The sequence below is a fragment of the Nansenia antarctica genome, assembly GCF_963989245.1.
Source record: "Nansenia antarctica genome assembly, chromosome: 20".
NCBI lineage: Eukaryota > Metazoa > Chordata > Actinopteri > Argentiniformes > Microstomatidae > Nansenia > Nansenia antarctica.
Window position 1 is genome coordinate 15,802,536 of NC_137693.1, and position 12,312 is coordinate 15,814,847.

A 12,312-nucleotide genomic window follows, 5' to 3' on the forward strand; every position below is an offset into this window, starting at 1 on the left:
ACCGACAAGCTGAGCGCCTCCATCCTGGCCATGGCCACCAGACAGCTGGTACGCTCACTGATACAACTAGCATGCTATACTGTTCATATGGACCGAGGTACTAGTGATGCTAACTGCCAATGCTAACCCTGACCTCTCCCCCTGGCAGATGATCTTCCTGCTGGAGCTGTGCTCTCTGGACATCCCTCACTGTGTGCTGCTCACCAGCTTCTCCTCCCTGGTGGAGCTGCTCAAACACCTGTCCAGCGACACAGCAGACATGTTCTCTAAGGTCAGCCTGCCTCTGGATTGGTTGATTGGTTGATTGGTTGATTGATTGATTGATTGAAGTGTTTATTTCAAATATGTGCAAAGCAAGATATTTACCTGTTGTGTGGTGTGTTTGATGTTATAAACCTGTGGTGTGATGTGTTCGATGTTATATACCTGTTGTGTGATGTTATAAACCTGTCGTGTGATGTGTGTGATGTTATAAACCTGTCGTGTGATGTGTGTGATGTTATAAACCTGTCGTGTGATGTGTGTGATGTTATAAACCTGTCGTGTGATGTGTGTGATGTTATAAACCTGTCGTGTGATGTATGTGATGTGTTCTGGTCCAGGTGGACTTGGAGAGCTGCCAGCAGCCGCAGCAGCCTGTGGTCCTGAGGACGTGGAACATGGAGTCTCCTCACAACTACGAGAACAGCCGCCACGAGACCACCATCTTCGCCTGCCCGGGGGCCACCTCCTTCGAGGTGGAGTTTGACGAGCGCTGTGAAACGGAGAAGAGGTGAGAGAAGTCAACCTTCCCATCACGGTGTTCATGTAAAACCGAGGAGAAACTCATGAGATAATACCCTTGTCTTGTTCATACTGAAGACTACACACTATATTTGTTACCTCCCAATGCTCTCTCCTACAGATGGAAGTGAGTAGCACCAACCCGAATCCAAAATTCTTCTCAATTGCATGCCTCATTGTCATTTTTCAGAATTTTCTCTGAGTCTCGGGTGGTTCTTTTAGATGGCAGAGTGACTCAGAGTGACTCAGAGGGACTCCTCTCTTTTTTGCACGCTGACAGATACGACTACCTAGAGTTCACAGACGCCAGAGGCGGGAAGGTCCGCTACGACATGAAGGTCGGGACAGAGAAGTGGCCGAAGGTAGGATACCTTTTCAGGGTTCGACAGTAACGCTTGAAAAAAAAATCGCCAGGTTTGTTTGCGCGAGCCCGACGACGCTGCTGGATCCTGGATGTGTTTACCTGTGTGCAGGAAGAACAACAGACTTAGATGATCATGAAGTGAAGATATTATCAAAGCGTACGCGCCTGTCGATCACCTGTCGCATCGCGCACGCTTTGATAATATCTTCACTCCGCGATCATCTAAGTCTGTTGTTCTTCCTGCACACAGGTAAACACATCCAGGATCCAACAGCATCGTCGGGCTCGCGCAAACAAACCCAGCATTTTTTTTTACTTGCTCCGGGCAAACGTAACTGAGCAATTTGGGGTTCAGTGTCTTGCCCTGCTTTTTACCAGCCCCCCCCCCCCTCAGGAGATAAACAGAGAAGGGCTCTTCTCTCCTCTGTCTCTTGTCTTCGGTAAGGACAGTTTCCCTGCTGTGTGTTTCTCCCTCCGTAGAAGGTGACCTTCGAGGCCGGGCCCCAGCTGCAGTTCCTGTTCCACTCTGACAGCAGCAACAACGAGTGGGGTTATAAGTTCACCGTCACCGCCAACGGGCTGCCTGACATCACCGTGTCCTGGATGTCGGACCTGCAGCTCCTGGTGGCCCGCCTCATGGGCCGCCTGGCCTCCAGAACCATGGCCCTCAAATCCCCCCACGGTGAGAGACAAGACAGGAGGACACCTCTGTGTCCCTGTATACGTACAGGAATCCCACACCTTCTGAAACATCAAATAAATTCAAGCACCTTTCAAGGACTTTCAAGACTCAATTCCCTCAAATTCAAGGACTCAACACAGCATAGTTTGAGACAGAACTAGTTGACGAGCTAAGTTTATATTTTTTTTAGAGAGAGAGAGAGGGGAATTCAAGCACTTTCAATGACCCATGTCTATTTTCAAAAACTTTTAAGACCTTGATTTCTTTTTCTCAAATTCACAAACTTTCAAGGACCCGTGGGAGCCCTGTTCTTAGGGCCTGAACCCCAATACATGTCGTAGAAGGCGCCTTCCTTCCATTTGGTCGTGTAATGGAAGTCTCTCAATGACAAGGACACATTCCTACAACAACAGGGAGGGAGCCACTAAGGTCATGTTCTCACATGAAAGTCTGAATCAGGACCCGGAGCAAGTGGATGAGTTTGCAACATTGTTGCATAAATTATTTCTCTGATTTGCGTTCTCACAGACCTTCATGTAAACAAAGTAACATACGCAATCGAAGCAACAGACATGGTAGTTGATCGGTCAGAAAAATTTAAAATTGCCCGTTCGTCCCTCTCTTATCCAGATCAACACGCAAGCGCTGTTGTTTTCCTATGGACTGCCTCGATGCGTCGTTTCTAACCGGAGCGAAACCACCCTTTTCAAGCGGAGCATGCGTTGGTTGTTTGCTCCGGGAGCGACTTCGAATGCGCGTTCTCACAGCTCCAAACGACCCAGAGCAAAGCGAATTTTATCCTAAACTCTGATTCCAAGTAGTGTTGTTCCGATACCATTTTTTGATCCCGATACCGATACCGATACCTGACCGTGCAGTACTTGCCGATACCGAGTACCGATCCGATACCACGGCGTTTGAAAAAACAAAACAAAAAAACATGTTTTTTGAGCCGCATACTCACCTCGATGTAAAATTATTGCTAACACTTAGTCTGGCACTGCTCAAAACCTTTGTAAAACAGGAAAAAATACCAACAGAGAGTGAATACTATAGAACTTTTTTTTATTGTCTACCTGGTATGGTGACAAGAAAATCAACCCCTTATAAAACCTGAAATGTGGCTCTCACAGATGCCAATCAGTGCAATATCCATTTAAGATATAAAACAGTCGTAGTAGTAGTGCAACAGCAAGTGAACATTTACAAACAAAATAACTTTAGTACTTAAAAAAAAAAAAAAAAAAAAAAAAAAAAAATCGGAATTTGTTTTTTGTTAGTACTCGCCGATACCGATACCAGCATTTTTGTGCGTATCGGTGGCCATGCCGATACTAGTATCGGTATCGGAACAACACTAATTCCAAGTGAAGCAAATGTTCTAGTGAGAACACACCCTAAGGCTCACTCTGACCAGAGCTGAAAGCTCTTTAGTATTTCAGACCAAAACCAGACCACTGAGTAATAAGGGAAGTTCATGAAGGTTAACAGACATTCTTTACTTTAAAGTGAAAGTTTGTGGATCACACAATCACACAGCTTAATGATTTATGACATTACCTCGTTCAAACGGCTAGTCCTAAGTGAAAGCTTTAACACACAAATGAACATTAGTATCGACACATTAGTATCGATACATTTTCCCATTACAGTCGTTTTTTTGATGTGATTACAGTTTGATTTGATGCGATTTTTTTTTAAAGTATTTTTTTGATAATGTGTTGTGGAATTCCAGAGATCCGGAGTGTGAAGGAGCTTCCTGCGGGGAAGATGGCCCACGTCCTGTCCTCCCCGCTGTGGAAGCCCGTGTTCAGACACGGCCTGCGCTGCTCCCCGGGAGACAAGGACCCGGCTCAGACCAGCACCAACACAGAACAGGTACGCTCTCTAGACTATATGGACTGAGACAGAAAGATTTCAATGCTTTTATCTGTTTTTACCCTCTCTCTAAGCTTCACTAAATGCCTGCTTGCCTTCTTCTCATATATTGTAAATGGTAAATGGACTGCACTTATATAGCGCCTTTTTTGCTGCTCCAAAGCTGCTCCAAAGTTCTTTACAACGGCCTCTCATTCACCCATTCACACTCACATTCACACACCAACGGCGGCAAGCTACCATGCAAGGCGCCGGCCCGCTCACTGGGAGCAATTTTGGGGTTCAGTGTCTTGCCCAAGGACACTTCAACTTCATGTGGCCAGCCAGCCGTAAGGGCTCGAACCGCCGATCTGCCAACCTTGCGATCATTAGACGGCGAGTCGGCGACTCTACCTCCTGCGCCACAGCCGCCCCATATCGAAGTGCTAATCCATGAATTGCCAAACCCTGTTTCAGTATATTCCTCATCTTCTGTGTCCAGTGTTCTGATGCTCTCTCTCTTCCTCTGTCACTCAGGTGAAGGGATCCCAGGCAGACTGTGAGTTGGTCAGCTTCCTGGGGGATTTCGCCCAATGGGAGCCCTCCCAGGACCCTCCCCAGGACAGCCGGACGGAGCTGATGAGAACCCTCATGTCGGCCTGCAAGAAACATCCAGTCAGAAACGAGATAGCCGGGGGGTCGAAGGTCGACCAGGCTGTGAACGCTATCTGGGCCGCCATGGTTTACCACACGCCTGGCTTACACCACGACCTCAGGACCTATGGTAACGTCAGCGTACAGACAAGATGTCGTTAGCCTCATAGCATGATCCTTTAGAGAGTCCTTTAGAGTCATTTAGAGAGTCCTTTAGAGTCCTTTAGAGAGTCCTTTAAAGAGTCCTTTAGAGAGTCCTTTAGAGAGTCATTTAAAGAGTCATTTAAAGAGTCATTTAAAGAGTCATTTAAAGAGTCATTTAAAGAGTCATTTAAAGAGTCCTTTAAAGAGTCCTTTAGAGACTCATTTAGAGAGTCCTTTAGAGACTCATTTAGAGAGTCCTTTAGAGAGTCCTTTAGAGAGTCCTTTAAAGAGTCCTTTAGAGAGTCCTTTAAAGAGTCTAACCCAAAGGTAAAAAATTACTAGCGTTTGGTTTGGTAGATGGTGCCCACAGTTTATTTCCCCTCATATATTTTTTGAGTTTGGATGGTTGGTTGTCTTGTTCATGACCCAGTTTGCGTGTACGTTCTCCCCTCCAACACCTCTCCCCCTCCAACACCTCTCCCCCTCTCCCTCTCCCCCTCTTCTGTGTGAGCAGTGGGCCAGGGGGGGCAGTGTTGTCTGAGTGAAGACTTGGTGCAGGTGTACTCCCTGGCAGAGGGCATCAAAACATGGATGGTGAGTATTATGTTCGCTATATAATATAATAGATACACTGGTTAGTAAGAGAGCCACACATGAACGCAGGTCGAGACATTGGTATCCGTTTTCACTCTGCTTTACTAGCATCATAAACCAAGTTTACACTCAAGTTACACTCAACGGGTGCCTAGAGCGCCCCCTAAGGCATGGGAATAACAAGGCATAATGTTGGCACTATCAATGGCATACATAACAGTGAGTGCTTTTCAAAACGTCAAATATTTACTTACTTCCTCTTCTGCTCCAACCTACGACCGCTATCGACACGGTTGACGGAATTTTGTTTGGTGTTTTCTTCCAGTTGGAGATGAAGCAGCGCTACCTGGTGGGCAAGATGAACGTGTCTGAGGAGAAGGAAGAGGCGCAGGGGGAGGTGACCATGGAGTCTCTGGGTGAGCAGGAGGAGGGGCCAGGGGGAGGTGACCATGGAGTCTCTGGGTGAGCAGGAGGAGGGGCCAGGGGGAGGTGACCATGGAGACTCTGGAGGAGCAGGGGCCAGGGGGAGGTCTTGAAAAAGGTCCAAAAAGGTCTTAAATGTGACTTGTTGAAACATGTAGGAACCCTGACTGTCCCTTTCCCTCCTGTAGCCGAGCTCTGCATCGGGAAAAGCCTCCTGTTGTTCAGGTTCACCCCCAGCGCAGCGTCTCGCCCGGACAGCGACCCCTCCAGGCCAGCAGAGGGCAGCGACCCCTCCAGGCCAGCAGAGGGCAGCGACCCCTCCAGGCCAGCAGAGGGCAGCGACCCCTCCAGGCCAGCAGAGGGCAGCAGCAGCGCTCTGCTCCCCCGGTGTGGCTCCATCTCCGAGGGGGACTTCCAGCCCTCCAGCCTGTCCTCTGTGCCCCAGGCCGCGGGGGCGGAGGTGGGCGGTGAGGCCGGGGCTGCAGGCCCACGGCAGGGCCACTCCTCCAGGGTCCCACCCCAGGGGGCCTCGCCGGCCTCGGACCCCCCAGGGCCTGCTCTCAGCAGCCAGGGCCCCCGGGGCTCCACGGAGAGCCTGTCCTCCCAGCCAGGGGAGCCCGCCTCCCCCTCCACCTTCGCCCGCAAGGCCCCCTTCAGCCGGGGCTGCCTGCGCCTCCTCTCCTACCGCTCGGTGGACGAGCCCCGCGCGGCGCCCAACATCAAGGAGCGCTTCCCTCTGCTCAAGCACGTCCTCAACTTCATGAAGGACCAGTCTCTCACCACAGCTAGGTGAGGCCGTGCCGTCACATCCTCCGTTCACACTCAGCACTCTGGCCCCTCCCGTTTACCTCAGCCCCTCTCACTTGATTGGCCAATCCTGATAATGAATGTTTTTTTGGGTTTTTGGTGTGTTTTTTTTTTAGCAGTGAAGTTCAAGGAAGCAATTGACCATGAGAGGAAGGGGGTTGTGGACTCATTTACCACTGGTACAGGGTTGTGGCACGAGGCGTAGCCGAGTAGGAAAATCTTGTACAGTGGTAAATGAGTCCACAACCCCCGCCCTCCAATGGTCAATCGCTTTTCTCCAACAGCCACCACATAATATAAAAAATAAATACACAGTTGTAACATTAAATTCATGTATTTACAATCATTAATCGTTTCAGAATACATATATCCTTCCGCCACAGAATATAGTCCCATAAACCAGATCAACCATTGCATTGTAGGTCAGCCCAGGTGTTCTTAATCAGATTGATTGGGAGGCGCATTGATACTGGAAATGCGGTCTGAACTGTGGGTTGTTGGGATATTTACCACTGTTGCTAGCCAATCAGAATCCAGTATCCAAACATTCTATTGTAGAATGTCTTATCTAACCTTGTTCTTGTGTGTGTGTGTGTGTGTGTGTGTGTGTGTGTGTGTGTGTGTGTGTGTTTGTGTGTGTGCCTCTGCAGTGTGCTGCAGACCCTGTCTCTGAACAAAGCCCAGGCTCTGAGCGTGTGCAAGGTCCTAGAGACGGTGCAACAGTGTTTACTGTCCCTGGGGAAACCGCACCTCTTCCAGGCCCCCTGCATTCTGTTCCTACAGGAGCTGCTGGCGTGCCAGAAAGATTTCACCAGGTATGACGAACACACAAACCTGATCTTCATCTTTGTCATAAAAATCGGGTTTCTTTGTGTCATCAAAGGGTACTGATTTGTATGATATGACGAAGATGTTGTGTGTTGTAATGATATAACGATCGTCTAATCTCACTTCATAATATAATTTAAAGAAAATTGTGTGGCGCCTTTCATAATGCCCAAGGACGCCTCACAGGGAGAAGGACACAGAGAAATACAGTCAGGTTAAAGAAACTGTGGATGTGACAGATTGTCAAACACAGTTAAAACACGCTCCCACACAGACACTCATCCAGGTTGTTTACATTTACATTTACATTTACATTTACATTTGACATTTTTGGCATTTAGCAGACAGCTTATTCCAAAGCGACTTACAATCAATACATTTGACTAAGCAAGTGAATCATCAATCCACTCGAGTCCATCCAGTCGTAGCAGGAAGAGTAATCCAGCTCAGGCCCGGGGCCATTGGCAGTCTCACTGATACTTCTATCACCATCTTCTAAACCTAGACCTTTTTAAAAAATGTTATTATATAGACACTGGAGAAACAGAGAAACAGTACAAGGGGGGGGCAATAGACGTTTTAGGGGACACAGTAAAGGGGGAAAAAGCGTGTGTCTCAGGAGACACAGTGCTGGGGGGGCAGTAGAAGTCTCAGGAGGAGCAGTTAAGGTGTAACCTGTACCTGACGGCTGTCCTTGGTGTTGTGTGTCTGTCAGTTATTTCTTCCAGTTGTCTGGCAGCGGTCAGGAGCTGAGGGACGAGGTGCGGCGCTCCTACCACCGGCTGGTGCTGCTGCTGGTGGAGGCGGTGCAGAGCTTCACCAGCCTCAACCAGAAGTAAGAAGCTCTTCTCTTATTCTATAGAAACACGTCTTCAGTAACAACTTGTTTGCGCGTACACTTTATCAGTCATCTACAGGTACTGAACACTTCACATAGTTTAACACTAGAACAGCCATGGGTGGGCTCATTTGAATCTGTGAGTAAAAAAAAGAAAGTGTATATCTCGATTAAATTTCAGGACCCTCCTTTCATGACTTTTCCTAGATATGTGCGTTCTACCACCCAGTATCCTTACATTTTCTAAATCACATCAGGATAAGCTAGTGTGAAGCTATTTAGCAGTTTTTCTGTGTAGGAGGCAGGCGAGTTTACAAGACGGCCAACTAGTGGTCTTTGTGTGTAAGAGACGTGGCTGTTCTAGTGTTAAGGCACATAACCATCAACCTCTTTTCTCTCTTACTCCTCGTGTCTCCCCAGGGTCCTGTTGCCCGCCCTGTCGTGTGTGCAGACGTGCCTGCTGCATCTACTGGACATGAGCTGGGAGGTGCAGGACCTGGCCCTGTTCCAGAAGATCAAACTGCCTGACCTGCTGCTCACCATGTCCCAGGAGAACATCAGCGTCCACGACATCGCCATCAGGTACTGAGGGGAGAAACGGCACCATCTAGTGGAGAGTGAATGAACTGTTTTTTTGTCAATTCACTGTGGGAGTGTTTTACAGGAACAGTGCACTGTAGTTTAACAGTGAACCCTTTTAACCTGTATGTATCCAGGCTAGTCTCACTGAGATCGAATCTGTTTTCCTAGGGCCAGTTGCATAAACATAGATTAAGACTGGTCTAAGCCTTAGACTACCGGTAGTCTTATATTCTCATAAACATAGATAGATAGACTTTATTTGTCATTGCTACAGTACAGGTACCAAACAACGAAATTTAGGATTAAGACTGGTCTAAGCCTTAGACTAGTTTTATATTCTCATAAACATAGATTAAGACCGGTCTAAGCCTTAGACTAGTCTTATATTCTCATAAAGATAGATTAAGACTGGTCTAAGCCTTAGACTTATATTCTCAGGTTAGACCAGTCTAATTAAGACTAACGATGCTCCGATCAGGGTTTTTGGTGCCGATCACCGATCACCGATCACTGGAATCAGTGATCTGCCGATCCGATATCACCGATCACCGATCACCGATCACAGCGTCGAAAATGGCAATTGAAGAATTCTATTTATTGTGTAGCATTATTTATGTTTTTAATTATTCTTAACACCATTGACATTGTATATTAAGTATTTGAATGAAATTAGGAGATGAGAAAGTATCATGAATTGACGACCATCTGTTTTATTGAATTCACAACCACCTGTAGCTTACTTCAGGAAAAACAAATGTACACTGTCACATCAAATGTGCAACATTCCACTCGAATGAGAGGAACTAGGGGCTCTTAGAGAACTTGGAGCTTATACTGTAGCTTTCCTGAGGAACAATAAACATACCCAAACTAAACTGCAACATAAACAGGCTATAGCCAAATATAAAATACTGTTTCAAGTCAGTCAGTTTCAAGTCATATTTAGGAGGAGATAAGACAGCAAGTCAGCAATAATCAATAAAACAAAAAAACAAAACATTGCACCTAAGGAGATTTCAGACTCAAACCTTACTTCGGATTAAGCAGCATCACTGACAGATTAGCCTTGAGAAATACAAGCATCTCAGCGTTTTTGGCACTCAGCCTGTTCCTCTTATCATCTAAAATATGTCCTGCTGCTGAAAAGTCGCTCGCTATCTACACTTGTGCAAGGTGCACAGAGGAAGACCTAAAACTCACACGCTAATAGTTGTTGCTATGGGCCAAGTGACTTCCTGCTCGCGGGGTCACATGACGTCGCTGCACACTACCTACACTACGCTCGTGAAGTCGCGCTGGAACTCTGACCAGCACTCGTGGAACGCCTCTCGTCCAATCAAAGCACTCGGTCCCTTTATGACGTCGAGCCCAGTGTGCGCTTCGGCGCTCTCTGAGCGAATCGACGAACGCAGCAAATGCTGTATGATATTCGTGGTATTGAAAGACCTTGCGTGCGTTCCTCCGCGAGGTATTTCTTTTGAGCAGACATTACAAACGGCATATTTGTTGTCTCTTTCCGACACTGTGTAATATTTCCAGACTGGCGACGCCATTTTGTAAACTGATCGGTTGTGTTTGATCGGCCGTTTTGAGAACTCCGATCAAAACCGATCAAGGCCATATCGGCCGATACCGATCGGCGCCGATCAGATCGGAGCATCACTAATTAAGACTGCCTGTTGCATAAAAAACAAGACTAGATAGATAGATAGACTTTATTTGTCATTGCTACAGTACAGGTACCAAACAACGAAATTTAGGATTAAGACTGGTCTAAGCCTTAGACTAGTCTTATATTCTCATAAACATAGATTAAGACCGGTCTAAGCCTTAGACTAGTCTTATATTCTCATAAAGATAGATTAAGACTGGTCTAAGCCTTAGACTTATATTCTCAGGTTAGACCAGTCTAATTAAGACTGCCTGTTGCATAAAAAACAAGACTGACTTATTTAGAGGTTAGAAAGTTAGCCTCCTTCCCCCCTGGCTAAGCTTGATTTAAGAGCTGTGTTGCTATGGGAACGAGTCAGGGCTAGTAGCTAGCTACACTGTAACTCCAGCGCGGTAAACTACTTAACTGGTTAAAACTGCTAAGCAGTATACTTTCCTCCACATTATATGTATCAATATACATACGGTACGTTTTCAGCAGAAGAACATTTAGTTTATCTCTCATATCTTCTGCCGCTAGGTGTAGCTGTTTCGGCCGCCATGTATTTTTTCTGTCAAGTGTCTTATTTTACCTAGAATGCATTGCGTGACAGGCTATCTAAGTCAGTATTACTTAAATCACTCATAGGTGATCTTTATGCAACAGGAACATTTTTGGCATTTAGCAGACGCCTTACTCCAAAGCGACTTACAATCGATACATTTGACTAAGCAAGTGAATCATCAATCCACCAGTCGTAGCAGGAAGAGTCATCTAGCTCAGGCCAGGGGCCATTGGCAGTCGTCGTGATAGAAGAAGACAGAATCTTTATAGGGGTAGAAGTATAGGGGGAAGCAGGTGTCTCAGGAGACACAGTGCTGGGGGATAGTAGATGTCTCAGGAGACAGTGCTGGGGGGTAGTAGATGTCTCAGGAGACAGTGCTGGGGGGTAGTAGATGTCTCAGGAGAAACAGTACAGGGGGGTAGTAGATGTCTCAGGAGAAACAGTACAGGGGGGTAGTAGATGTCTCAGGAGACAGTGCTGGGGGGTGGTAGATGTCTCAGGAGACACAGTACAGGGGGGTAGTAGATGTCTCAGGAGAAACAGTGCTGGGGGTAGTAGATGTCTCAGGAGACACAGTGCTGGCGGGTAGTAGATGTCTCAGGAGACACAGTGCTGGGGGGTAGTAGATGTCTCAGGAGACACAGTGCTGGGGGGTAGTAGATGTCTCCGGAGACACAGTGCTGGGGGGTAGTAGATGTCTCAGGAGACACAGTGCTGGGGGGTAGTAGATGTCTCAGGAGACACAGTGCTGGGGGGTAGTAGATGTCTCAGGAGGCACAGTGCTGGGGGGTAGTAGATGTCTCAGGAGACGCAGTGCTGGGGGGTAGTAGATGTCTCAGGAGACGCAGTGCTGGGGGGTAGTAGATGTCTCAGGAGACACAGTACAGGGGGGTAGTAGATGTCTCAGGAGAAACAGTGCTGGGGGTAGTAGATGTCTCAGGAGACACAGTGCTGGCGGGTAGTAGATGTCTCAGGAGACACAGTGCTGGGGGGTAGTAGATGTCTCAGGAGACACAGTGCTGGGGGGTAGTAGATGTCTCAGGAGACACAGTGCTGGGGGGTAGTAGATGTCTCAGGAGGCACAGTGCTGGGGGGTAGTAGATGTCTCAGGAGACGCAGTGCTGGGGGGTAGTAGATGTCTCAGGAGACACAGTGCTGGGGGGTAGTAGATGTCTCAGGAGACACAGTGCTGGGGGGTAGTAGATGTCTCAGGAGGCACAGTGCTGGGGGGTAGTAGATGTCTCAGGAGACACAGTGCTGGGGGGTAGTAGATGTCTCAGGAGGCACAGTGCTGGGGGGTAGTAGATGTCTCAGGATACGCAGTGCTGGGGGGTAGTAGATGTCTCAGGAGACACAGTGCTGGGGGGTAGTAGATGTCTCAGGAGACACAGTGCTGGGGGGTAGTAGATGTCTCAGGAGACACAGTGCTGGGGGGTAGTAGATGTCTCAGGAGGCACAGTGCTGGGGGGTAGTAGATGTCTCAGGAGACACAGTGCTGGGGGGTAGTAGATGTCTCAGGAGGAACAGTTAAGGTGTAGCC

The 12,312-nt window shown here is 47.7% G+C and overlaps 1 protein-coding gene across 1 annotated transcript in view; it reads left to right on the forward strand.

Moving 5' to 3' along the window:
• zzef1 (zinc finger, ZZ-type with EF hand domain 1) overlaps positions 1–12,312 on the forward strand; it is a gene marked incomplete at both ends in the record, with an annotated part of 57,761 nt that overhangs the window by 17,688 nt on the left and 27,761 nt on the right. The window contains 13 exons of the mRNA XM_080549458.1: positions 1–48; positions 149–271; positions 603–772; positions 1,064–1,145; positions 1,628–1,829; positions 3,565–3,707; positions 4,224–4,470; positions 4,999–5,078; positions 5,404–5,494; positions 5,690–6,290; positions 6,959–7,123; positions 7,852–7,971; positions 8,395–8,556. The exon at positions 1–48 is cut by the window's left edge and continues 74 nt beyond it. Of these exons, the coding sequence (XP_080405584.1) occupies positions 1–48; positions 149–271; positions 603–772; positions 1,064–1,145; positions 1,628–1,829; positions 3,565–3,707; positions 4,224–4,470; positions 4,999–5,078; positions 5,404–5,494; positions 5,690–6,290; positions 6,959–7,123; positions 7,852–7,971; positions 8,395–8,556 (2,234 nt within the window). The remainder of the gene's footprint in view (positions 49–148; positions 272–602; positions 773–1,063; positions 1,146–1,627; positions 1,830–3,564; positions 3,708–4,223; positions 4,471–4,998; positions 5,079–5,403; positions 5,495–5,689; positions 6,291–6,958; positions 7,124–7,851; positions 7,972–8,394; positions 8,557–12,312) is intronic.